Source organism: Notolabrus celidotus, chromosome 13 (assembly GCF_009762535.1).
Source record: "Notolabrus celidotus isolate fNotCel1 chromosome 13, fNotCel1.pri, whole genome shotgun sequence".
Lineage (NCBI taxonomy): Eukaryota > Metazoa > Chordata > Actinopteri > Labriformes > Labridae > Notolabrus > Notolabrus celidotus.
In genome coordinates this window covers 16944393-16972322 of record NC_048284.1, presented here as the reverse complement: position 1 = coordinate 16972322, position 27930 = coordinate 16944393, and the positions used below count along the sequence as shown (strand labels likewise).

Sequence of the window (27930 nt, the reverse complement as noted above, 5' to 3'; positions counted from 1 at the left end):
ATGAGTAAAACTAGCCCCAGCAGCATCACAGGAGAGATCTGCCTCTGTTCTTTAAGAAATTGATCAAACTTTGTCGCTTCTCATAGACCACCCAGAGAGGGCCGCACTCTTCTTCGTCTGTGGTGTATGTCTGGGCCTCTTCCTCACGCTTTTCGCCCTGGTGGTCCAGATCTCCTGTCGCACAGACTGCCAGCCTCGCCAGCGGCCTCCCACCAAGAAACGAGCTCGCCCCGCCGACTCATCCTCTGACTCCAGTGATTCAGACTCGGACTGGGACACCACGTCGGATCTTTCGGCGCGGCGACACCGGCGGTTTGAACGCACGCTCAACATGAACGTGTTCACGTCAGCAGAGGAACTGGAAAGGGCGCAGAGGCTGGAGGAGAGGGAGAGGATCATACGAGAGATCTGGATGAACGGGCAGCCGGATATTCCTGGGACACGTAGCCTGAACCGGTATTACTAAAGACTGCGACGGGACTTCAGTGAACTTTAGGACACACTTGGCTCCTATGAAGCTTTACAAGCCAGCAGAGCAAAGGCAACTGTGGACTCACTTGGATGGGAACAGTCTTTTTGCAGACTTGAAGAAAAACTGGTTTGCATATTCCTCTGGGTATAATAAGCTGTAAGGGAATAAGCTCCCTCTCTGCATGGTAAGCTTGCCTCTTAGCCGCCCTCTTTCTGCCGGAAGCGAGAGGTGAAAGGCTATATCGCCTTGCCTGTGACCTCGGCAGGCCCTTTTTTGAAGTGGGGATTTATGGGTAAGCTGCGTTCGACACACACAGGCCCACAGAGACTACATGGTGACTGAAGAACCAGGGCCTCAGATGAGTCTGATTCAGCTGCAGAAGACGGCGACACTTGGAGCTTTCTGCTTTTCAATCTCAAGTATTCAAGAGTGGACTTTTCAAAATAAAAGCAGACAGAAGTGTACTGGGCAGTGGGACAATCTGAGACAATCTTTAAGAAAAACTATGCTGCCTTATGAACTTTTATAAAACCAAAAGATATATTTTGGGGAGAATTCATCTCAACCCTTATAAAATCTATTTTATAATATTTAATAGTTTATTGATGTTATGTATTTTTGTTCTCAAGTATGGTTTGTTTTATGAGATATTTTTATACTTTTTGAGAAGGTTGTCTGGCACCTCAGGGATGCAATCCTAGTGTTTCTGTGTTTGGCTATTGTATTTGGCTTCCTAAGAAGGGGATCAGCCCATTTATAAAGTGATGTCAGCATTTAATGAAAACAATTAGATCTATCATATAAAGAGCCTCAAAGAGGTTTTTAGTGATTCAAGCTTATTTTTGATACAGTATGTTTAATTCACAGTGCAGTGCCTCTTCAAGCTGTTCAGTCCCTGCTGTCTACACTGCAGCTAGTGTATAACTGGTCGCATGATTATGAATTGATTGTCCCAAATGTATCTTATCATATACGTATGCCAAAACTAGAACTATCCACGATATATGTCTATTTTGTAACATTTAATTTGCTAGAGATAAATGTTTAGTCATCCTTCATTTGCAAATTTAAGGTGTATTGTCATGCTGCTGTTTTAAAGATCTATCTGCTCATCATAGTAAACTGGAGGAAGAACCAGCAGTGAAAAGAAGTGTTCAAACAGAGTTTCTAAAATCATGTTGCCAGTTTAAATAAGCTATCATCAATCCAATTATGTATGCGCTGACCTGAATTTAAGTGTAGGCATAAATATAGTTTTGAGAAGAAGGCTTGGTATTTTTCTGACTGAGAGTTTAAAATAAGAGTACACAAGGACATATTAAGGTCATCCACATATAGTTTTATAAGGTCATTTCCCAATGCGTTTAAATTTGAATGGGATCAAATTGTGCCATTAGCTGGTAAAGTGAGACCAAAATATGACTCCTGTGCTTGGAATAAACTGTTCAAAAATAAAGTAGTCCTTTGTTTTTTGTTTTTCTGGTACATTTTCCTCTTCTTTTTCTCATTACAGTTGGAACATCTGCCAAGTCTTGTTTATCTGTGTACCTGAAGATGCAAGTGGAGAATGCAAAAAGAGACCCACGTTGCATCTGTTGGGTCTGCTTTTGTACAATGCACACTCTGTAACGTGGATCCAAGAAATAGAACAGATGTAATCTCATATCAATGTGATTCTACAAATAGGGTAGAGACTGAACAATGGAAATCACCACGAATAGATGGCGTATAGCCTACATGACGAGCTGTGGAGAGCTCTGACAATAAATGTGTTGGTGTTGGATGCCCCCTGCTGGTCAAGCTGCAGCTCTTCCCTTTAAATTAATTCGGAGTGAATGAAATAATGTCTAAACTTTTACTGTAATACAGTAATTTACAGCAATGTGTAATCATTTCCAGATGTATTTATGAGCTCCAGTCGTTTCAGCGATTTATACATAGGTTAACCCCTAAATTAATTGACTTCAAGGCAGCCACCAGAATGTACATTTAATTAATTATTTTTATTTATTCATCATTTGGTCAGTGTTTTTTAAATGTGTAACATTGTGTTATTGTCTCAAGATTAAACTCTAATATTTTTAAATTGTATTTTATATGTTATATTTTTCTTTCCTCTTGGTTGTTGCTGTCGTGATGTTGCCATAGAGACTATAAACTTACCCCAGCAGAGGCTGCTGGTTCATAACTCTACACGCCGTTAAAAACTAATTGGATCCACTAATCTTGTCAATTAAACCATCTTGGGGAAGTCGAAACAGTCCAAACACAATTTTCACCAAGACGGACAATGTCGTGGAACTGGAACAGCAATGGCTTACCGTTTTTACCGGGATATTCTTTCCGGGATGTGACGGTAAGAATGTAAATGTGTTTAAATCTTCATTAGCTTACTTTGAGCTTCTATTAACTAAATACAATGTTTCCTTTTCAGTAATTCTAATGTAGTTCCTGCATTCCTTCAGTGCTCCTGTGACTGTGTGCGTGTGTTTAAATAGTGCTGTTAAGGCCTGTAATAGGATGCTGTTAGCTTTAACTTCAACTGCCATCTTTTAAATCTCCTCTTAAAACCCATTTTTTACAGAATTGCTTTTATGTGATTTTATCTTTCTAATGGCTTTTACTTCTATTTTAATATTATTTTAAATTTGTATGCAAATAATTTATTGTTTTATTAATTGCTATGTTATTTGAGCTTTGCTTTGTTTGTCAGATCACTTTGTAAACATTTGTTTTTAAAGGTGCTATATAAATAAAGTTATTATTATTATTATTATTATTATTATTATTATTATTATTATTATTATTACATATGTGCTGCCATAATGGAGGTGCATCAATTACTTTAAAGTTTACTATAAATTATTATACAATTTGTGTTACTGAATTGACTGTTGATTTTATTTCACTTCAAAACCCTATCATTACCATTATGCACACATTTACATGTAATTCATAACTTTGTGTTTCACACAGGGTTCCCAAAGTGGGGGTTGGGACCCCCTAGGGCAGGGGTGTCCAAAGCACGGCCCGGGGGCCAATCACGGCCCAAGGTCCATTTATTTATGGCCCCAAGCTTCCATCTTTAAATGTGTTATTTATGGCACAGAAATGAATCCCATTCTGAATCATCTATACATTTGTAGTTTCTTTTATAAAAGCCAAAGCTCTGGGAATTCTGCAAGACGGCACTAAAGAAGAAACACAAGAACTCTTAAAGCTGACAGGTTTTCAAATTAATGTTTTTATCATGATGTGAAAATGTTCTGATGAACACTAAAAGTTAAGAAGACACAAAAGAGGACACAAGACAAGATCAAAATTATAAAATTGTGCAGAAAAGGCAAAATTTGGTGCAAAACACTAAACTTAACAGAACTCAGGAAAATAATCATTTTGTTCTTAAATTGTTGTCTGCTGGTCAGACAAGTCTTAAAAACAACATGAAAAAGAAGTGTGATGAAATCCAGATCATGATCCTGCCATAGAAAAATAATGATACAATATTTTTCTCACACTGCCCGACCATTTTCCTCCTGAAGATAAAGTTTGCTAATGTATACATGGCTTGTGGAGAACTGAGGACTACCCAGTTACTGATTTATTGAGAAAAAAAATCAAAATAATTGTTATCAAAGGGAGATTTCATATATAACTTTTATGATGCCTAAGTCTCAGTAGGAGCTGCTGGCCCTGAGGAATTCTGACAACATCAAAAGTGGCCCTCTTTGAAAAAAGTTTGGACACCACTGCCCTAGGGGATCATGAGACTTTTTGGTTTTAAGTATTTTGAAATTTCATATATTTACATTACTGTAAATGAAACCGGTGGGAGTCTGCGTTGTGTTTTTTAAGTTGACTGACACATGACCAACACCAGGATCTCGCTTTCTCTGCATTTATTCTGTTTAACAGATAGAAAAAGAACCTCTGTTTTTACAAAGTGCAGCCCACCTCTGCTCTTCTACTCCAGGGATACCATACAAAAGGGCTAACAAGCATAAACATTACAGACACATAATAGATATAAAACACAATAATCATACCTGTTTAACAGATAGAAAAGGAACCACTGCTTTTACAAGTATGCAGCCCTCCCCCGCTCCTGCACAGATAAAGCACATTTCAACTAGCTTAAACCTCAGTGCACGCAAACCAGCACAATGCATGTGCACGTTCAGCTAGTCTACTTAAACACTTATAAAAATAAATAAATAAACATAAAATCTGTTTAATAAACACATTAAAACACCTTACAGGACAAAAGCACACATAAAATAAATAAATAGATGGAAAAAGAAAAGATAAGCAACAGACACCTACCTCTCCCCCAGGGATAACCTAGGGATAAATTAGGGATAATTTATACAGTCTATGGGGATAACATACAAAAGGGGAGAGGGAAAGGGGGCAAATCAAATATAAAGGTCAAGAAACCAACGAAGATCAAATTGACCGGAAGAAGAGGCTGCACATAAAATACTTAAAAAAATACAAAGAGGCTCTACAACACAGGTATAATTTGTGTAATTATAAAACAATAACAATTAATATTGTATTTTTAACCCTGTTACATAAATATATATATATATATATATTATTTTTTTAAGTAATTCATTTAGAAAAAAAACTTGCAAATACATTTTCTTTCATTAGTTTTCTGCCTTTCTTTAGACGACTACTAAGGTTAGGGTTAGAGTTAGGGTTAGTTTGCAGTTAATTAACAAAAGCATCAGTAGCAGCGGTTTATTCATAATAGCACAGGAAACACAGCAACATGTGCATGTAGGTGGCTACTTCTCTGCAGAATAGCTAAATTAAGTATGAAGCTACATTTAATCACTTCAAAGGACAGTGGGGGTCACAAGTCTTTGGCACCTGTATTTTGGGAGTCGTGGGCTGAAAAAGTTTTTTTGTTTCAAGAAAGAGATAATTTATCACCTCCTCTATGATGTTTTTGTGCAGAAGTCAGCCTTCCATCGTCCCCAGACTCTGGACTACAAGAATGGCTATGCTCTGCCCCGCCGCCCCACTGTGGGCATTGGACAGGATCCTTTATTATCAGAGCAGCTGATTCAGCAGGAAATCAATGAGTTGTCCTTTGAGAAACCAGATATCGCATATGACTTTTTCGCCCGGGGCCTATCCAAAGAGTTCATCCCAGCTCACGTGGCCCTGGATAAGAAGGTAGAAAAACACCTAAGGAGATCAGAGTTGAAAGATTTTTCCTTCTAAGTTTTTTAATTTTCTGCTCGTCATCTTCTTCTTTTGTAGGTTCTGCGCTTTTATGCCTTCTTTGAGGAAACCCTTGATGAGGAGTACCGTGTGCGCCCAGTGGTCATTTACTATTACCTCGAAGATGATAGCATGTGCATTATTGAGCCAGTTGTGGAGAATTCTGGGATACCACAGGGGAAACGGATCAAACGCCAGCGCCTGCCACAGAATAAGCGTGGAGATCATTACCTCTGGAAAGACCTGAACCTTGGCATGGACCTGGAGGTGTACGGGGTCAAGTACCACATCACACAATGCGACCATTTTACAAAGGTACAAAGCTTAGTTGTGTGAACGCTCCTTCTTCTGTCTGTTTTTATTTTTTATGTGTCTGACACAAACATATGGCCATCTCTTTCATCATATAGGAATTCATGGAAAGTGAGGGCATTGTACTGAATGACCCTGAGCTGATGCCTGTTGATCCATACAACAAACACAGAGAAAAATCTGAGGATTCTTTCAGAACAGCCTCTGAATTTGACAGCATGCACCGTTTTCTTACCATGGATCGTAAGGTAAAGGAGATAATAAAAGATCTGCTTGCATTGTTTTTACATCTGCTATCATGTTACATTGGCTTTTATTAAAGAAGTCTCCACCCTTTCGTGATGTACCTAGATGCAAGTGATGAAAGAACAAATAACACCACTCACAGGTGGACATTATGAGTCTGTTGCATAGACAGTATAAAATATGGACGTAGTATCCATGACGTCGGCCATCTGTTTCTGAAGCGCTGTTTTGAGGCCAATCAACGACTGCAGCCATATTGCTGCTGTCGAGCGATTGTGACGGAAAGCGGCAGAGTTTGAGCCTCCTAGCCAACAGCTACAGTGTTCCTGCCTGTCAATCAAGTCAGCTGTGCCTCTCATTGGAAGACTTGTAATCTAAATATCTTTGAAATTGCAGCGTTATGAAAAAAATCCCCCCCGTAAGGTTTTTACCTATCGAGAAATTAGCTATCCAGACTACACTCGTCTTCTGTACCAGGCTGTAAACATGTTTATTAATGCTGTAAGGATCGGCTTTTTTGAATTGGTGTGTATGAGGTTTCTGGTACTTCCGGAGCCAGCCTCAAGTGGAACCTCGATGAACTGCAGTTTTGAGCACTTCTGCATTAGACTCATATTTTTAGACCAGGTTGCCGCTTGGTCTGTTGTAATTTATACTGTTCAATTCCTGGGAAGTTCATGTTTCTGCTGCAAAAGATTGAGCCTATATTAACAGTTAGCATTGATGCTAAAGTAGATCAGGAAAGAGAGATATAAAAGAATATGCAACACTTTAATACAGCAGAACACATGTCTGAAAGTGGGACACTAAAGAAACTTGCAAATCATGAGTAAGTAAATAAAAACTGACAAACTAAAAATAAAGCAACATTTTCTTAATCTATTGGAACATATCAGTTCCCTTCTTAAGTTTAATGAACTCTTATGAAACAAACAAAATATGTAAAGTTATCCTAAAAAAATTGTACTTTCAAACCTTTGAATGTTAAATATTTAAGCCTAACCTTCTCTTGGTCAGGTGCTGCGTTTTTTTGCCCTTTGGGAGGACTCTGACTCTGTATACAGGGAGACCAGGCATGTTACCATCCAGTACTTCCTTGTGGATGACACAGTGGAGATCAGAGAGATCCACAAACCCAACAGCGGCCGGGATCCCTTCCCAGTCCTGATGCGCAGACAGAAGATGCCCAAGAAGATCAAACCAGAGTCTGGTAAGCGCTTTGCATCAAGCCATGAACGATTACAGTGAATATTGTTGAATACAGCAGCGACAGGAACAAAACTGTTTACATTATATATTTATTTTTTTTTCCGATGATTGTTTATAACTTTTTTGTCATGTCATTTTTTTTAGACCACCTCTTATGGTAATATTTCAACTTTAACATTACTTATTTGTTATGTACAATGCCTTTTACATTTTAAAGATCCAATGCAGACCCTTGACTTTACAAGAACAAAAATTAACACATTTTAAAATCAGATTTATAGAGTAAGAAGGGTAAAATGGAGAAAAACTAATATTTAAAGACAAACATTAAAAGAAAAAAAATTAAAAAGGAGCAAAAAAAAAAGGGACTTCATATCAGACATTTTAAAAACATATGAACAACAAACAAGTAAATTTCTCCATGAACCGCTACATCTTGTCTTTCTTTACAGAGGTCTTTCCCCGCTGTGTGCTGGAAATTTCAAAAGAAGAAGTAGACGAGTACTTCTCCCCCAAAGACTTCCAGGTGGGTCAGAGGATGAAGCTGCTGGGGCGTCACTTCCTGCTGCATGACTGCGATGGATACACTAAAGAGTATTACCAGAAGAACCACCCTGAGCTGGAGATAAAAACTATAGAGGTAGAAAAGATGGAGGACATCCCTCAGGAGAAGAAGAGGGTGAGAAACTTATGTGTTTTTGTTGTGAATCAAATTTTTTTATTTGGACCTGTATACCTTTCCTTATTGTCTGAGGGCGGGTCATATGATGTAATCATTTGTTGTCCATGTGTACAGGAGGCTCCTCCCTACAATGGTTTTGGTTCACTTGAAGATTCTCTCCAGAACAGTTTGAGCTTACTCCCTAAGCCTCCCGTAAAGAACTTGTTGAAGATGTTAGTAAATAACAACAAAGTACTGCGCTACAGTGCCAGGCTGGTGAGCCAACATATGTGATCATGTGTTTGTACTCTGACTAAACTGTCTGAGGGACTTGAAGTTGCAACAACAGCACAAATCATTTCTCTCCTTTTTCCTTTCTGAAATATCAGCTCTCCCAGAATCCTGATGATGAGGCCCGCCGTTTCGTACTGTCCTACTTCCTGTCCGATGACATGATCAGTATTTACGAAAAGCCCACCCGCAACTCTGGCATCATCGGTGGCAAGTTTCTGGAGAAGACACACATCCCTAAGCCAGACTTTACAGTAGAAAATCCTGAGTTCTACTCACCTGCAGACTTTGCTATCGGAGCCACTGTAGAGGGTAACATTCTCCGTTGAACACTCTGGACTGATGAATGTATTCTTCTGTCCTGGTTTCTAGAAAGACGCTGAAGACTACTGCTGAAAATTCATGAAAAGAAGCAGTGTATCACTGAAGTTGCCAAAGGCTGACTTTTTAAATACTTGAAGCTCAGTTTGAAGTCATACTCTCTTTCTATTTTCTCACTAATCTCATAGCATTATTCTCCTCTCCTTTGTTTTTTTAAGTATTCAGCCATCGCTTTGTGTTGACCGATGCTGACCACTTTGTGCTGAAGTATCTGGAGTCTATCGCAAGCCAAGTCCCTCAACAAACGCTGGATTCTCTGCGCCAGAAGCTGGGTGTGAGGACGGCTAATGATCCAGCAGCTGACTCAAACGGTAAAACATTTATCAGGCATTAAATTAAGTTTCTGTGGATGAAATCAGTGATAAATATCTTCAGGTAGATGTCAGGATTTGAGATTAATACAACCAATAATGCTTACTGTTTTTGATGTTTCTTAATCAGGTGATGTGGAAGAGTCTTCTTCATGATCCATCAGGAAAGGCTTCAATCCTTAATAAATCAGACCACAAGACCATAATGTAACTCTTTTACTTGTCTTTATTCGTTCATATATATATATATATATATATATATATATATATATATATATATGTATATATATATATATTTACTGTGTATAAAATCATAGACTGTATAAAAAACTGACATAGTATCCAGGACGTCACCAGTATGTTCCTGAAGAGCTGTTTTGAACCCAATCGTCGGCGGGTGCCATATTGGAAATGATGAACTCGTCCTAACTTCGTCTGAGCTAGTGTGAGGTAAAAAGGCAGGTCTTTAGACTTTTTGCTAACAGCTTACAGGGTGCCCGCCTGTTTATCATGTCAGTCATGTCCTTATTTGGGCAAAACTCATAAGTTAATATCTTTGAAAATACTGAGTTATAAAAATTAACCCCCGTACAGTGTGTGCCAATAGAGAAATTAGCTATTCAGACTTAAACCATTTTTTGAACCAGGCTGTAAACATGTTTATTAATGCTGCAAAGATCGTCGTCCTCTTTGAATGGGTACGTATGTGGTTTCCGGTGTTTCTGCAGCCAGCCTCAAGTGGACACGCGATGAACTGCAGTTTTTTGCACTTCCGCATGTGCTTCATAATTTAAGTTAGGAGGTTGCCGCTTGATATACATGAACATTTTGTCGGAAAAACAAGATCTGTTTGGCAAAATGTGACAAGTTTGTGAAATGTACCAGATATGTCAAGTTGTTGGGTGTTGGTCTGGTTGCGCTGCTTTCACCCAGGATAAAATACGGAGTTCTGTTCAAGTTCAAGGTTCATACTTAAAGCTAGGGTTGGTAGTCACGGAAAACTAGCATGAATTTGAATGTAGCATTTCCTCAGGACTCCGTCTAACCCCTCCTCCCCCTCCCCTCGGAGCTCCTCCAAAACAACGCCCACACTCACATGCATGAGTGCGCTGCTTCAGGACCATATGATCGTGACTGATTCAAAACCGGTCTTCAGGACATCGTTTTTGTTTTGCACTACGTCAACTCAGGTCTCACTTAGCAGTAAGAAAACACAAAAACATTATCATAGTGAAAGTTAAAAACACAAACAAACATGAAATGTACGCGCAGGAGGCGGGCAGAACTGCAGGACGGGATTTGATTGGTTTTGTAATTTGGCTCCTGATGGCAGGGAATGGTTGGTGTTTTCCCAGGTTTACTCCGGCTGTAGATAGCAGCTTTTTTTACTCTTTTTTAAGAACACATTATGTATTGATTGCCATCGGGACATAAAGATCATTTTAACCAGTATAACAAAAAGGGTATCGAAATCTGACTACTAACCCCAGCTTTAAGGCTACTGCAGTACAAACATGAGGACAAGGAAGTTAACTATTTGAAATGCAGGGCTCGACCAAGACCTATGCAACCGTTGGCAGTGAGCTAAAAGGGGGGGAAGTAGGCTAAAACCTCTTTGAATCTACATGCACCATACCACCAGGAATGATATGTGTATAAAAATTTAATAAAACGAACTTGTAGAAAATGTGTAACATAAGAGTTAACAACATATTTCAGAAAAATTGCATTATTTAATAAAGTAATTAACAAAAAAATGAAAAGAAAAATAACATGGAATGGCATGCGGTAATATCAAACATACATACTTGATGCTTATCTGTTAAGTGACCAGAAACAAATGTAGACTTTTAAACAGAAATAAATCACTGAGTGGAGCTCAGGTGAGCACTCGAGCACTATGATCCCTTTCCTCACAGGGGTACATAGATCATGTTCAGGCCAGCACACAGTGAGCAGATATCATACCATTACATCATACCATGACATCATCAGTAACATGTTCCTGCTCCAATGGAACAGACTAGAAAACAAGCAAAGCCGGCTCAATGGGGAGAGCTGAAAAAACAGCTGCGACCTCAGACAACGCTACAACCAATACAGTACTTATGAATGAGGATCAACACATTCAACACTGACACACTCACACGCACACAGGATAACGTGTGTGCCACACACTGTTCACTTAACATCTGAATCATTCTGCGTACGATGGTGCTTCTTAGGGCGGGATAGCAGGCTGCGTGGATGTGTAAAAAAATACTGATATGACGAGAAGAGTAAATGTCTGTCGGGCTCGAGAGATTTCTGTGGATTTTTTGTTTCTTTCCAGCATTCAGGCCAAAGTCTGTGGTGGCTGAGTCTCTGTAACATCTCAGGACATACTCAACGAGAAGCTCGATGGCTTGTGGCCGCCAGCTTCCTTGTTGTGCTGATGAGAAACCTCAGCTGGGGCTAAGGCCGCTGTTCAGGCCAGTCAGTGCGATATCTTAAGGAGATTTGAGTTTTTTGGTCCGAGGAGAGGCTCCATTTTCAGCTTTCAGTACTCCGTTTTCATGACCAACTAGTACAAGACACAAAGGTGAGAAGTCAACATTAATTTTTATTGTATAATCATAAAATTGCTATTTATCATCAGGAGAAATCTGGTGTTTTGAAGCATGTTGGAGCAGTTGATTACACTCACATGAGTCTCTCTTCAGGGGCCGCAGAGCTTGTTTTGTGGCAGTCTTCTTGCGAACAGCCTGTTCGTGTCTGAACTCTCTCCAGCGTCTCAGCTGGAAGCGAATAAACTTCCAAAGTAGCCAGGATTGGGTCAAACACACCAGCAGTAGAACAGTCATCCTGAAGGGGCCCCAAGGTATGAAGATTAGTGTGATTTGGAAAATAGACCAGACGTTGTGTGCATTATTAAAACAATTACTCTCTAGCACCTGGTGTGTGAGCTAGAAATAAGGTTTTCTTTTATCTGTGTCCTAGGAAAGAGCTGCTGACACATTTCATCATGTAATAGTACTGAATTGAAATTTGAGTGAATAAGTGATATCATGACAAAGTAGTAAAGTATCCACTGGTAGAATTACTGTCTCAGGGATAATGTATAGTATTGATTTGATTTGATGCAAAAGTGTTTATTTTGAAATGTATGTAAAAATTAACAAGCGACAATAAAAAAAAGACAAAAAAAACATTACATATAATGCAAAATTAATAATAATAATAATAATAATAATAATAATAATAATAATGTATCATCTCTAATATGAGTTTTATTTACATATCCAACAAGGTTAGCAGATTATAGCAGATTGTATGACCCCAAAGTTTACCTAGGAAAATACATTTACATTATCTGGCTTACTACACAGCTAGTCACTGAACCAAAAGTTTTACACCTAATATTAATTTGGATGTGATTTTAGTAACCGAAAAATTGTAATACATTTTTTTTTACTTACATTTTTTATTTTATTCTAATTTTAAAGTCAGAATTCTGGGAATAATATTGGAATTCTGTTTTAATCTCAATATTCTGATTTAAATTTCAGAATTCTGACTTTATTCTCTGAATTCCAAAATAAAACTCAAAATTCAGATTTAAATATGAAAAAAAAAAAGAATTAAAAGAAATATCCAACAACTTTTTTTTTTTTTTTTTTACTATCCTAACCTCCAAAGAATATTCTTAAGTGGCCCTAATCCTCTTTAAAATGAATCACTGCAACATCTGTTTTAAAAGAAAAATTCTGGCTCATCACTGTCAATTTGTGACATTTTGTTTTCTTTTGGTGAATCAGGTTTTGAAAGGTCATGTTCTAAAAAGCTAAATCCAATTCAACGCATCTGTAGAGATGTGTCTTGCTTTGAAATTCTGTCAGAATCAAAATTCCAGTCCTGACCTACCATGAACTTTGTAATAAAACAATAAAACATTAAAAAGTCAACACCTTTTATAAGCTTCAAGTGTATTGTAAGCTGAAGTTGTTACAGTAGCTGTAAAAATGTAATAGCATAGCCACAAGATGAATCATTCTCCTCATATTTAGGACAGAGTTCATTACCTTATCAGTACAGTGTTGAAGTTGCCCATCTCACAGTCTAACCCTTGATTCTCAGCTCGAGCCAAACCAAACCCAACAGCCAGGAACATCAGGGTCAGAGTGGCCATCCGAGTAAACACGAAGCTGACCGCCCACAGGTCAAACCTGGCGCACAACCCACACAGTGAAGATGACATCAGTGTAAAATAATGGGTGCAGAGACAACACACTGGTTAGGAATCACAAACCCCAACGTAATGTTTTCAAACTAAGAGGAAAATGCTTTAAAGTTGTCGCATTCAAATATCCCTCTGAATTAACATTTGATCATATAAATGCAGAGGTTACTTACATTTTTTGATGGTTCTCATCAGTGAAGTAAAAGAGTCTAGCAAAGTGGAAGCCCAGTTCTGACACATACTGTAGAAAGAGAAGCACCAGACCCACACGAGTCATACTGCACAACAACAAAAAGAGAAGCAGGGGATGAATTATTTTACAGAAGTGGTTTCAGAATTGGATGCAAAATCAGTAGCAGTAAAACAATGCATTTTAAATGACTTTAAGTTTGCAAGTTTCCTCTGCAGGGTTCTTACTTTAACAAATAGGCTGCAAAGATGTGCAGAAGATACAGGCAGATGTACTGCAGCTGCCGAGGAATCTCCTCCTAAAAAACCAACATACTTTATTAGCAAAGGTATCGTCCTCAAATCCTGGTTTCTTCCGTTCAGTCTCAGTCTCTGTTTTATGCACGCGCACACACACACACACACACACACACACACACACACACACACACACACACACACACACACACACACACACCACACACACACACACACACACACACACACACACACACACACACACACACACACACACACACACACACACAACTTATCTAGTCATACACACACAGCTTATCTAGTCACACTCCAGAGTTCCTCCAGTTCCCAGGCCTCCTTACTGACCTTGCGCACTTTCTGGAAGTAGAGCTCTGGCAGGGCATGGAGCCAGTAAGCCAGCTGAGTGAGGTAGAAAAACTTCACCTGAAACCTGCAGCAGAAACACACACAGAGGAAAGGAAAGGCTTTCAATTGTTAAGGGGAGAGCACATGTTCCCAGTCTGAAACAAATATAAGCAGACCAGTTAAAAGCTGAAGCAGACAAGTAATCAAGCTCAAATGTGTCTGTGTGAGTTATATCATTGTCCCTGATCTGAAAGAGGAAACTATGATCCCTGATTGTATATCTCTATGAGATTGTGTATGCTGAAAGTTTTGGCATTGTGTGCAAGATGTGTGTAGGAGTTTTTTCAAGAGCACTGCTGAATAACCACCCGATCATGGCAAGAAACCAGGGGTCCCGAAGTTCGTACATTTAATCTGAGGCAACTATTTCCTTGAATTGTTGAGCCCTGGGAGAGCTCCTACATTGTCATAAAGGGTCCACTTTAGATTCATTACATTTATATTTTAAGTTACATGTTTAAAAAATGGTTATATAAAAAATAAACATAGGTAGGTCAAAGTATTGATAATGATTAAAATCAGTTTTCTTCTTTTAAGCAAAAACGACCAAGAAAATTTCAGCTTCTCAAATTTGCTGGTTTGCTTAAAGCTATAGTAGGTAACATTAAAGCTGGGGTTGGAAGTCAGATTTAGATACACTTTTTGTTATACTGGCTAAAATGATCTTTATGTCTCGATGGCAATCAATACATAATGTGTTCTTAAAAAAGAGTGAAAAAAAGCTGCTATCTACAGCCGGAGTAAACCTGGGAAAACACCAACCAATCCCTGCCATCAGGAGCCAAATGATGAAACCAATCAAATCCCGTCCTGCAGTTCTGCCCGCCTCCTGCGCGTTCATTTCATGTTTGTTTGTGTTTTTAACTTTCACTATGATCATGAAAAACACACAGTGTGTGCTGAGGACTGGTTTTGAATCAGTCACAATCATATGGTCGTGAAGCAGCGCGCTGTTACAAGCCAATCATAGCACTTGATGCTACTTCTAGAGTTTTGATGACAGTAAATTATTAATAAATGTGAAATTAATGTTTAATGTATTTTAATCAAGTGTATCTTTCACTGAGAAAAACAAAACAAGACGGTGCAGTTTTCTTAAAGTCATACTACCCTTCCCTTTACATCTGTCACATTTTTGTAATATAAATATGCCACCAACAGAGTTGAGGTTTCAGCCATACCTAAGGTGAACATGGGGGTAGTTCTCCCAAAGGCTGCTGGGATGCAGAAGATAACCTTCCTGTGTAAAGAGATCATAAAGAGACTACTTTATTCTGACATTCATTAGTGTGTGATATGTTCATAAGGAAACATACAGGAAGGTGCCACTGACTAAACATTTGATCAAAAAGTCTCACTCACTGTAATGACGATGTAAAAACTCCACACACTTGACACTAGGTGAAACACACACAGCTGACCCGACTCATTAAACTTGGTGTTCTTGCTCTTGGAGAGGTGGAGACGCCGGTTCACTTTCTGCAGCATAAAAACAACACCACAGATCAAAATACAGCTCCAAGCAGTCTGAATGGATGGCATGTCGACTCTGTCATTGTCATGCACAAGGAAGTTTCACAGTAACACAAATAACTGGGCCAAGAAAAGACAGCAGGGCTATTTTTAGCTGCTGCTGAAAACACTCCTGTGAAGAAGTAAGCCTTTCAAGACACGTCTGAAACTGCGCCGATGGAGTTAAAATAACACATCATTCCTTCTTGCTGGCCTATTTCTAAACAATGACACATTGGCGCAGACTTTAAGATGGATCAGATTCAGCTTTGTCTTCCTTCTCCCCAAAACTGTCAGACTAAATCTGAATGTTTACGGTCAGATTTAGTGTGGAAGAACTAGGAATGATACACTGAAGCAGTAAAAGAATGCATTTCCCCAGCTTAGATATTTACCAGTACGTTAGTAGCAAAGTCTGTTGTTGGTGAAACATTAAACAGGATTAAAAAATATGAAAGGTTTCTTTAGAATTTACAGGTGCAAAGAAAAAATGAACAGCACCTAAATGCATCCAAAAATGTTAACTCTAAAACTTTATTCTAAGGGAGTTCTGAACGCTATCCAAAATATGTACTTTAAGAGAAAAAAATCTGCCATGGTTATAGGGAATAAAGAGATTATATTAATATTTATAATTGCAGTTATTTATTTTGAATTAACTGCTGAATGTGCAATTGTTGCTTTATCTGAGGTCAGCTGAAGTGCAGAAATTGCAAATTGATCTAAAAGCACACAAACAATTCAACAAAGACAGATAATCAAGTTCGTAAGCTAAAATGAATTTTTTTAAAAAGCATCTGTTTTGATTAATATTGAGTAATTATGCAAGTAGATTTCGTACCAATTAGTACCAAAAGAAAAGAGAACATCTCAGGGATATGTGCAGCAAAATAAAATATTTCCCGTATTACTGTTCTCCCTAACCGCTAACTTTTCTGTTTGTTTAAAGTTTCAATTATTATACTTTGTTGACAAAACTGTTCAGTATATTCCTCTTAGAACCGCAGTACAACTGCAGGATAAAATGACCCTTCAATGTGACACTGAGTACTCACATCCAGGAGATACTCCTGCACTACTGCGTGAAGGATGATGGCGATGAAGAAGTAGAAGAGGATGGTTGCACTGTCCTTCCATCCGTAATGGTACAGCGTCACCTCTCCCTCTAATCACACATAGGAGCGGTCAAACTCACAGCTTATGTTTATAATAAGACACATCTTCAACAAGTCACACTCACAGTTTTTACCACAGTTCAATATGACTAATGTAACAATGCAACAAGCAGGAACAAGCACTAGCAGGGGTCACACTGAATAAAGCAGTCCAAAGTGGTTAGAAGCTGTGAATCAAAAGACGTGTTGAACTCATATACAGAATTTAGAACTGCACTGCATACCTGGTGATAGTGTGGTGACATTGTACTGAGGCTGAATGAACAGTATGGCTGTCTTCGCTGTTGCCTGGGAATTCAGAAAAGATTGTATTAGCAGCAATAATTCAGAAAACCTGCCTGAGTGAGAACTCAAGACACTAGTTGTGAAAGTATCATACAAGTATGTAGGAGGGTTTGAAACAAGTTTCTGTTTGTGGATGAGTAAGAACAAGGAAGTGAGGATTCTAATTTTCTTGCAGCAGTCACAGAGCTCTAAAACTATTTTATGTAAAGCATCCCTTGTAAGATACATGCATTTGAATGTGGTTTCACAGCTGTCTAAGGCTTGCATCTCCTTGTGAAAATTGCAGTCTTAAAAACTGTGACTAGTGAATTCATATGCTGATTTTCAAATTATTTAATTGCGACGAGGAAGTGTGAAGAGGCAGAATGACAGTATCTCAATATAAAAGAGTAACAGCTCTAACAATAAACAATTAATCTTGCAATTATTGATGTTAATAAACTGGTTAACTGTTTGTTCTGCCAGAGAAATGCCTATCCCAATCTCCCAGAGCCAACAGGGAAGCTTCTGAAACCCAATAGCATTATCTACACTTCTTAATAAACAGATTGCAGACAGCTTTTAGAATATAGACAGAAATTTAAAGTCATTGGCATAATTTGTGAGACAAACAACTAAAGCACTTGTAAAAAGTGGTTCCTAGTTGACTACTTAATTGCTAAACAATTAGAAATGATATAAAAAAACCCAGTAATTATAGTCATCATCATTTTGGGTGTCAAGTGCTCACTTTTTTACTAATGTGTGCTTTTACATTTATATTCAACCCACTGAGGACCAGAGTGGGATTTCGTTAAAATCAAGATCCAAGGAACCCAATCTTATTTGACTTTGACTAAAGATTTAATGCTCCTATGAGGAACTCTAAATTTATGTTGAATATGGCGCCCCAATAGACTGTAAAAAAAATGGACGTCATCTTGCTCGGCTCGAAGTGAGGCCGCCGCAATGGCCGCAAAGAACTGCTCCCCCTGGTGGTTGGCTGTAGTATAGGTCAAAAACTGTTTCACCAATTCATTTGAATGGGGCTGTAGACAAACTTTAAAAAATAAATACACGTCGTATGAATGTTTCTCACATCCGTATGCTGTGTTGATATGTAGTTATTGTTTGACTTTTTTGTGTTCAAGGCCTCTTTTTCTGAAAAGTTTCTCGTTCGTTAATTATTAGAGGTTAAAAAACGGGGTTTTACTTCCGGATTTACTTTGATTGACAGCTGCCATAGAGAGAAACTCCGTAGGACCTTGTGACGCTACGCTGTAGGGCGGAGCTCGTTATCATGGAAACACGCAATTCCCTACTGCGCAGACTCTGGCTGCAGGAAAATTTACAAGATGGCAGCGTTCTGGAACAGGATATTTTGGCTTCAAAGCCGTTCAATGGGAAAAGGCGAAGTGACGCTGTTCATTTTATATACAGTCTATGGGCGCCCCCTGTGGACAAAGCAGTACCTCGTATCTTATCGTCTTCTGTACAAAAGAAAACTCATCCCAATTAGTTCTAATATTCAAATGTATCACACACTGAGTGTCTTTGCTGTGGAAAATGTAAAAAAAAAAAAAAACTGAATGCAGCATTTTGTAAATCCCTTCAACTGGCACATACCCCCACCAGTGGTTTCAAAAAATTATTATTACTATTTCCAAAAGAAAAAATCTTCTAGTTGAAAGTTTTTTGGCTTTAGGAGTTCATATCGATCCGTAAGTATTCATTTCTTGCCAAAACTGGCCCGCCATTAACTGCCATTTTTCAATAAAAGTAACAGCTATTTCAGATTTGTCCTCTGGGGGGTCACATAAAATCATAGTGTTGACGGAGCGCACCTGAACGGCCCTTTTTTTCTTTGACTTTATTTTTCAAATTGAGATAATAAATTACTTCTTGTTTGCATATCCGGTTGACATTCTTAAATACTTTTTAGAGCAATAAAAGATGATCCAATTAGCAGTAAAGTTTACATATATAAACTTGTCACAGTAGGAACAGTGGGTCCACAATCTTCGAAAGGAGACACATATTGTACGTGTGCTTACCGTACATGTGTTACATGCATTACAGGTGCGCTCCGTCAACACTAACACTAGCACTACACCCCTGCATACAACACTGTCCAGCAAGCAAACTGTCCATGCTGGAGCTGAGGGGTCCAGAATAATCAACTTTACCTTCTTCATTATTATAATCTCTGTTCTTTTGCAGTAAACATTACACACTCTGTGTCAGCTGAATGAGTAACCTGTGTGTTTGGTGTGTTCGCAGCAGGTTTCAGGACTTTAAGAGTAAACATTTGGCCCCACTATGAGACTCATCATGGCAAAAAATACAACAGTTGTTTTTGTAGAAAGATAGTTAATTAGATGTGAACATTTTCAGAATGAACTTTTAGAGTTGTCGTTATTTACAGGTTATTTTGTTGTGATTTTATTCCAGCCCACTTCAGATCAACTTGGGCAGTATGTGGCCCCTGAACTGAAAAGAGTTTAAAGCCCCTGTTATAGTTGAAAATTGTTTTGCTTTAGTAGTTCATATCGAACCGTAAGTATTCATTTCATTCTGTTTTCTAAAAAGTAAAAAAAAACTCCACACAGGAGCTTTAAGTCACATCCATACTGAGGAGCATCATTGAAGACAGGTTCCCAGTTTTAGGAGTACTATGCAAACAGACCCCAGTCACTCCTTGAGCTCCGAGGGAGGCCTCAGGTGACCTGTCAACGTCAAAATACCCTATTAAAAGGCCAGTGCTGCAGTTTTGTTCTCCATTTCTGTAATGTTGAAAAAAATAAAGGAAATCCCCTTTTTATTTTTTACATGGCCAGCTGTGTGAGACTACCAGGGTTCCGGATTGAAAGTTCGCTGTTATGCAAAGCGGGGCCGCCTGTGAGTCCATGTGTACGCTCTACAGGCTTTTTGAGACACCCAATTCATTCATAAACTGTCTGCGGTGAAATTCCCTCAGGTCGAAGAAGTCTTTAGTTGAACTGAGCCCACAGCAGCCAGCAGCAGCAGCAGCGGCTCAGAGATTGAGACGTGGCAGTTAAGCACATCCGTATAGCTCGCGAAAAACAGATGAACAACTTCCCCCGGTGCCTTTCGAAATAAGACATTTAAAAGTCGAACACGTTCTGGAACTCACTCTGAGCAACGGCTATGCTTTTATTTTGAAGGCCAGACAGGACTTACTTCCTTTCATTTTCAGGCTTTAGTGGTAACTATCAAACTTCGAAATCAAACTGTTGCAGCGGACTGTCTTTCTGGAAACTGGAACAAGACTTTATCAAGAGGTTAAAAGTGTGAATTTCACAAACCATTTGAGGTACAGTTTGTTGTTTCTGGACAAGCCACGTATGTCTAAGCCAATGGGGTTAATATCACGAAAGAAACTACTCTCAAACGTTGATAAGATAACTTGAAAACAAGTTAAAACAAAGCGTACAGCTGTGATTTCTACCTTTCCAGCTCTCACCTTTAATCACAGTTTAAAATCACCCATTGTTGCTACTTAACACCACGAAAGAGGCTTCAATTATTAATAAATAAACTTCATAAACTTCCACCACTATGTATCTTACGGAACACATCTCACCGACACAGAGCTAAGGATGCAGTCAAACAAGCACACGTTTGTTCACAAAGCTGACATAGTTGGGGACGAATAAGACTCAGTTTAGTGGGGTACATCTTTGAAAGTGCAGCGGGCTTGCCATCTTAAAAACAGCTGAGAGGGAGACGAGGGAAGAAAAGATAATCCTGAGTTCATCTTACCTCAAACATCAATCCAATCAAAATGAAAATCACCAAACTAAAGACGATGTCCGCATGGTTCTGAATTAAGAATTCCTGGCTGAAGAAAGGGTAACTCTTGTTTCTTCGGCGAAATGCCATGTCAACTCTGTGGTGTTTTCCCTGCTATTTTATAAATCAGAATTTTTCTGACTACGAAGTTCAGGAGTTAACTTTCTCACTGATTTGCGCATGCGCGACTTCTTAAAGGGCAAGTGCCATAAATACCTTCTTTGAGCCCATTTACACAAGTATGGTAATATGTTCCGTCAGACTCGACAGAACAACTAACAGCGTTTCAGCAACTTATTCACACACCTTATTATTAAGAAAATGAACATTTAAATAATAGGAAACACTTGTATTCCAGTCACCCCAATAAGTAGGCGGTTTATTGCTTATTAAAGCCACCAGTGGCCTTTCACTTCACAGTTCAAAATTGAGTATAGGCAGTCACCTAGCTGCAAGAGAAAACCACAGCAACACTTCACTGCTTTGTTAGTGGATTTCATCCCTCTTACAGAACAGCAAAGAAGCAAAAAAAAGCAACTTTTCCCTGGAAATAGAAATCAATAGCACATAAAAAAGTCACTACAAATACTTCAAAAGCATCTTTTTCTTTTCTTACATGAGACATTTGAAAGCTTTTCAAAATTAGTGCCTGAGACATGATATTTTCTCTCAACATAATGTGAATTCAAGAGACATTGTTGCAGTTACATGGTCAACATGTAAATAAAGTTAAAACATTTAACAACACAGGTTTGCCAGGTTGATAAACCAGCTCTGTGTGATGTAATGTCAGTGGACATGATATTACAAAAAACAGCATATTGATCTCTGAAAAATCAGCAAGGTGTTAAAATGGGAATACCAAAAGAAATCACAGCAATACAACTATAGTTCAGAAGATACTTGTGCTTTTAAGAAGCCAACAATCTCTGGCTCACACTGACAAGCAAACAAGTCAAAGTGACATCCCTGTCCTCTTATATCAAGATATAAGTTCCCCATTTACATAACTGCTAGATTTATTAAAATGAGTAGAAGCGGTTTCTGTATGTAATATAGAGATCCACATTTGTCTGGATTATAAAACAGCAGCATAGTTCTAATAATGTTTGTTGATATTACTCATGGCTACGTCTTTAATATTTAATCACACCCTGGCAGAACCAGTGTTTACTTTTTTTGCACAGTGTTATTCTCGAGGCTGAAGTTAATTGCTGCCAAAAGAATTTACAAGATGTTTATTGGATGTCAGGTAGAAAGTGTGTCTGAGCTCTGTACACCACCTTAGGGGCCAGCTAGCTATTATTTGATCTTCAAGTTGTGATGAAAATACTGATTTTCAGATTTTTTATTTTTGTTGGAGCAAAGCAGTTCTTTAAGAAAATAGGTTGCGTCGATTACAGGCAAGTTTAGCATTGGCCCAAAATTGTTGCATATGCTGTACCCCATAGTGTGCTGAATACATAGACATAGAGAGGTGATTTTTTGCTAGCTTTCTCATCCTACGGCATTGAGGTAATGAAAAAGCAGTCTCCCAAAAAGCTGGTGTTCTCCTTTTGTTGTGGATCGTCCCTTAATTCTCTCTCTCCAGAGAGCAGCTAGAAGCTATCGTCTTCATCTCGTCGGGACATTATAAGCTGCCTCCTGGGTCCTGTGAGATGCGGGATACTAGACGGGGAGTCCAACGCTCCAGAGTCCAATCTAGGAGTGGAAGTACAACGTGGCCCAACACGGCCCATGAGTCCACGTACATCCCTGTGAAGGGCTGGATCGCTGGGGATGGAGTTAAGACGTACCCCCTGTTCATGAATGTCCCGGTCCAAACGGGGGTTACTGGCACTGCTGGGAGACTGAGGATCAGCGCTGAAGTATAAGGTCGAACTCGACTCTGTGGGGCAAAAGTACGGCTCTGGACTGTCTCCAAACACAGACTTTCCCTCTGGTGAGCTACGTTTGAAATCTGAAGCGGGTGACTCCAGTGGGCTCTCCATCTCTAGGCTATCATCCTCTTCCTCAGGTGGTTCAGTCGATGTTGGCTCGCTCACACTCTGGAACTCATCTTTGCAATCCGATAGAGGTGCCAGGCCTTTCCCCTGAGACTCAGAGGTGGAGACACCCTCATCTCCTGCTGTGATAGTCATGCCCTCGTTACTCTTATACTCCTGGTTGTACTCCTCCAAGTCCAGTATGGCTGCCGCTCCACCAGCCCCATACGCCCTGTTGATCTTCCCCAGGTCTCCTGTTTTCAGAGCCAGCCGAATGAGGAGCCAGTGGTGATGATAGCATGGGCAGGAGCTGTTAGCCCGGCCCCCGCAGGTTCCTGGGTGCTCCAGTAGAGAACCAGCCACACCGGAGAGGGAAAAGCTGCCGTGGTTTTGAATGGAGGGAGCTGGAAGGCTTTTATCGCCAAGAGAGAAGGAGGACTCCCCGCGTTCAATGCATGTGCTGCCCATGTGATTTCGGTTCATTCCCTGGGAGATCTCTGTGGACTTTGGGTGGAGGAATCGGTAGTACAGGACAAGAGAGGTAGCACCTGGGAAGAGGGAAGAGTTGATAGAGGAATTATTTTTTGAAAATTGACTTGCATTGATTATCTTAAGTATCCAGAAGAGTACAGATTGTTATTTCAGTTTTTCATCCAGTTGACGTGTTTTTCATGTCTTCTGTTGAGTCAAATCTTCAGTCCTCAAACCTTTAAGTGCATCCCTTTATGGAACCTCTACAGTTTTTGTGTTAGCAGCCAAACACAAACATGCACAAGTGAGGAACTGTAAAGCTATACCACAAATTACACTTCCACTTTTGCTGATAGTTCAAAAACACAACTTAAATGTCAATTCAATTCAATTTATTTTCAACCTGTTTGCATCCCCTCTGATTCTATATTATTCATATACCACAGAAACTGCTGCACATTTTGACTTTGGTTTAATTTTAACATCTAAGACAAATCTGTTCCCAAACAGAAAAAGTGCAGATAGGGAAAGTGACTCACCAAGGAGAAAGCTGCAAAGCACAGTGGTGGGAAGGGTCATGCTGTCCCATGATGCTTCACTTAGGAAGTCAGAGGCGGCCAGCAGCAGTGTAGCATTCTCTACTAGCATGAACTGAGGGAGGAGAGAAGGTCATCTGCACACAGCTTTAGAAGTAAGGATGAAACTGAAAACTATCGGCCCTGCATGTATGTCAGTATGCAGTGCTCTATATGACATGCAAAACAACATTCTGACAACAGGAAATCAAGCGCAAGATTTAATTTTAATCATGTCTTACTGCATAAAAACTGGCCATGCGGAAGCGCGAGGGTCCATCTTTGACGTTAAGGAAGACGAAGACGTGGACGAGCCCCATGATGCCGTTAAAGGCTCGCCAACACCAGGGGCCAGTGCAGATGTCTGGTTGCTGTGAAACCAGCCAGAAGGAGGCTGTGAGCCAGTGGAAACCTGGAGGTCGACATAAAAATAGAACAAGAGTTAGGGCTTATTATGGGATCCATATGCAGTGTAGCATCCTAATGCAGAGAAGTGAGAAACTGGATTAAAGGACATGCTGCATCACTGAGGATAATTACATCCTACATACAAGTGTATACGAGTGATTTTGTGCATCTTTTTCCTGCACCATTTACAATCATTATTCTCTTTCTCTAAGATGTAAGTATCCGCCCATGTAGCCTGCTGCTCACCTGCTACTCCACAGACCCACCAGTTAAAAACTCTGGCAAAGAACATGAGGCAGGTCACCCTCGCACCCAGCATGCCAGCCCTCCACACCAGCTGGCACAGCAAGGCTGCTGGAGGCATGGCCAAGTGGCCCGGTCGTATCAGGCAGCAGGCTCTGCTATACAGAACCAGTGCCCAGGAAATAGACAGCACACACAGACCACAGCAGTAGGCCACTATAGTAAAAAAAGAGTAGAAAAACACATTATTTATTATTTAGACCCTTTTTACAACAACAGATATGACACAAGCAGGATCAGGTTGTTAAAGGTGACATCAGGTTACCTGGGGACATGATGCCCACATCAGTGGACACCACGACATACGCTTGCAGCAGACTCTGAGGCAGTGTGAGAACCAGGGCCTCCAGCAGCCACAAAGCAGCAACATCTGCCTGCTGCATGACCGCAACTCCAAGATCAGCCACAGAGTCCTGCATGCGGAACACAGCCCTCATGCAGTCCCACATCCTGCCAGAAGAGGGAGACAGACACAAACATAGGAGCAGTGAGACAAGGTAACCTCCTCATGAGGGTTTCAATGACACTATGATGACAATAGAATATTCTGTATTCTTCCACATTAACAAATTATGCAATGTTTTTGCAAAATGAGATCATGAGTCGCAGTAATCTTACCTTTTGAATATGCCCAGGTGCAGTATGTGTATGACAGAGAGGTAGCATCGCCTGTCATCACCATCATCATAGTACCATTTCACACTAAGCAGCTGAACTGCTGTACCCGGTAGGAAGAGGCCCAGAGTGAGGCCCGCCCACTGCGTCTCTTCATTCCAAAGGTAAAATCCTATACAGTAGATCACTAGCACATGCATACAGACACACACACAAACAAATAGAAATGGAGAAACATATGCAAGGTGCTGTAAGTATTCATTCGTCTTAGCAAATGTTGTTGTTTTAGTTAAACATACATATCATGAAGTGCAGTCTGATGAATCATATTATGGTGCAGTTTTTATAAGTAACAAGCCTGCCATATTTGTAATTTGTAGGGAGCTGCAGAGTCCTTGAGAAATTAAAGAGCAGAGCAAACCACCTCTTGTGAATTGTCTTTCAGTTTATGAGATGATACAATTCTGTCTTAAATCAGTCTTTCACAAAGCTTGTAGTTATTACATACTAAACCTAATGACTTATCAGGACCAGAAAGTGTATCTTCTTACTGAATTTATCTTTTTTTAATTATGTCCCATTTTTTTTATTCAGACTGACTCAAATATAGTCTATGGCGCAGACAGCACAGTATTTTGGTCTTATGGGAATGGTATACCTATTGAAGGCAAAGTCACACTTTGTACTTGTGCAGCCACCTCATCCCTCTGGTGTCCTGCCCTTGCCCTATTGATCTGCTTAGTCAGGCAATCATCACACCTGAGCGAGCTGCACACTTAGTTTAATATAGATTCCAGATGTGCATTCAGTACTGCATGAGGCTTTATAATAATGTCATTAGTATTGATGATGTTGATAATAAACCTCTATTTAAAGCATGTTTTTAGAATAGGTGGGTGCAGGAAAAAATTTAAAAGAGTGTGTTATGTTTACAAGTTTCAAAGACAGCCCTTCTCTACAGGGGTTAATTAGTGTATTTGATCATGTGACCCTGTCGAATGACCCTTTGAGGTCCTGGGGCCCCAGCCTGACAAACCTACCTGGGCTAACATGCTAATTGCTTTGCATATAAAGTAAAACTACTATGGATTGTCTATTCAGCATTATAGCATCACCATTTGAACTGTTTCTAACCTGCTGCTGGGTAAGCTCCTGCACGAGGCATCATGGCTGAGCAACAGCATTTTCATTCATTACAGCCTCGGAAATAATACCCCCTCAAAAACAACATTCCTCCGCCCTGTTTTCAAATGCCACCCCCCAGCCCACACAACAGAAAAACATAGCAGCCCCGGGTTAAGCTCATTTCTATTCCCACTTACGAGCGCTCCGCTCAGCCACGATCACCAGCGCCGACACGCCGAGTAGCGCCGCCTGGCACCAGGCTATCCAGCATCCGCTCCGTCGGGCCGCCGAGGGCATCCTGCGGACGACCGCCCCAGCAGCGTTTATCATGATACTGAGAGGTGGGAGAGCGAATAAACCCGTGACACTATCCTGGGCATCGTTTACCCCGGGTGCATCCGCTCCCTTCTTCTCCCGCTGCCTGCCTGCCCCACGTCAAAAATACATGACGTCACTGCGTGTTAAAGGGGCATCGGTTTACCATCGGTTACTGTACACAGCTCACCTTCCCGCCACCTTGGGCTGTCTCTTCCACGTGAACACCTCTTCAGCTCATTAATACCATTATTGAAATTATATAGTACTTATGTATTAATGATAGAGCTGATAGTTATCGATATGTGTTTGAATTATTCAGCAACATATTAAAATATATCTTTTATTGATCCCTGTTGTCCCATTGCTTTCCGTTTAGAGAGGCTGAAGTGGACCACAGAGCAGCTGTGAGCACGGTGTGACCAGATCAGGGGCGTGTCATCAGTCCGGAAGAGGTGCAGTGTTCAGTAAGTTTGTGAACAGTCTCATAATTTGATGGCCACCTTGAACAATAGGTCATTTGACACCCCTTTTAAGTTGTAATGCGAGAAACACTGAAGCTTCAGCATGGCCTTTGGCAAGACTGTGTAACATTGAACAATTTTTACAGTATCTGGGCAGCTTTTATTCATTCTCTAGTGCAGGGGCGTCAAACTCATTTCAGTTCAGGGGCCACATACAGCCCAAGTTGATCTGAAGTGGGCCGGACCAGTAAAATCATAACATAATAACCTATAAATAATGAAACTCCAAATGTTTACCTTTGTTTTAGTGCAAAAAAGTAAAAGTACATTCTGAAAATGTTCACATTTATTGAACTATATTTTTACAAAAACAGCTGTTGTATTTTTTGCCAGGATGAGTCTCATAGTGGGCTGAATATTTTACTCTTTAAGCCCTGAAACCTGCTGCGAACACACCAAACACACATTCACCTGACACAGAGTCTAATGTTTACTGCAAAAGAACATAGATTATAATAATGAAGAAGGTAAAGTTGACTATTTTGGACCCCTCAGCTCCAGCAGGAACAGTTTGCTTGCTGGACAGTGTTGTATGCAGGGGTGTAGTGCTAGTGTTAGCAGTTAGTGGATCATCTTATAGTGCTGTAGAAAGTCTTTATGAATCTAAACCGGATTATGCAAACAGCAGGTAATCTATTTTCTCACTTTGAGAAAAC

The 27930-nt window shown here is 39.9% G+C and overlaps 4 protein-coding genes and 1 long non-coding RNA gene across 5 annotated transcripts in view; 3 read left to right on the top strand and 2 right to left on the bottom strand.

Annotated features, from left to right (window-relative positions):
• LOC117823825 (protein eva-1 homolog C) overlaps nucleotides 1-1941 on the top strand; it is a 114574-nt gene extending 112633 nt beyond the window's left edge. Inside the window, exon 8 of the mRNA XM_034699067.1 lies at nucleotides 87-1941. Within this exon, the coding sequence (XP_034554958.1) occupies nucleotides 87-466 (380 nt within the window). The 3' untranslated portion in view covers nucleotides 467-1941. The remainder of the gene's footprint in view (nucleotides 1-86) is intronic.
• Nucleotides 1942-2607: 666 nt separating this feature from the next.
• On the top strand, nucleotides 2608-9329 carry efhc1 (EF-hand domain (C-terminal) containing 1). Its single transcript, XM_034698856.1, has 10 exons — nucleotides 2608-2828; nucleotides 5438-5659; nucleotides 5747-6022; nucleotides 6118-6267; nucleotides 7283-7475; nucleotides 7927-8153; nucleotides 8271-8411; nucleotides 8525-8738; nucleotides 8966-9118; nucleotides 9249-9329. Exons 1-10 carry the CDS (start codon nucleotides 2763-2765, stop codon nucleotides 9272-9274), a joined length of 1668 nt encoding a protein of 555 aa, XP_034554747.1. The 5' UTR covers nucleotides 2608-2762; the 3' UTR covers nucleotides 9275-9329.
• A 1502-nt stretch (nucleotides 9330-10831) lies between these two features.
• tram2 (translocation associated membrane protein 2) lies at nucleotides 10832-21139 on the bottom strand. The gene is made up of 11 exons (XM_034699556.1): nucleotides 20924-21139; nucleotides 17101-17164; nucleotides 16757-16866; nucleotides 15552-15668; nucleotides 15371-15429; nucleotides 14130-14214; nucleotides 13755-13825; nucleotides 13511-13615; nucleotides 13180-13323; nucleotides 11805-11962; nucleotides 10832-11681 (listed from the first exon to the last, which is right to left on the bottom strand). The coding sequence occupies exons 1-11, from the start codon at nucleotides 21041-21043 to the stop codon at nucleotides 11608-11610; spliced, it is 1107 nt and encodes a 368-aa protein (XP_034555447.1). The 5' UTR covers nucleotides 21044-21139; the 3' UTR covers nucleotides 10832-11607.
• Nucleotides 20400-27930, top strand: part of LOC117824157 — a 23621-nt gene continuing 16090 nt past the window's right edge. Inside the window, exons 1-4 of the long non-coding RNA XR_004633538.1 lie at nucleotides 20400-20474; nucleotides 22547-25192; nucleotides 25331-25474; nucleotides 27130-27217. This is a non-coding gene — a long non-coding RNA (uncharacterized LOC117824157). The remainder of the gene's footprint in view (nucleotides 20475-22546; nucleotides 25193-25330; nucleotides 25475-27129; nucleotides 27218-27930) is intronic.
• On the bottom strand, nucleotides 21306-26941 carry xkr5a (XK related 5a). The gene is made up of 7 exons (XM_034699555.1): nucleotides 26633-26941; nucleotides 25314-25497; nucleotides 24961-25145; nucleotides 24639-24851; nucleotides 24227-24396; nucleotides 23949-24060; nucleotides 21306-23486 (listed from the first exon to the last, which is right to left on the bottom strand). The coding sequence occupies exons 1-7, from the start codon at nucleotides 26763-26765 to the stop codon at nucleotides 22552-22554; spliced, it is 1932 nt and encodes a 643-aa protein (XP_034555446.1). The 5' UTR covers nucleotides 26766-26941; the 3' UTR covers nucleotides 21306-22551.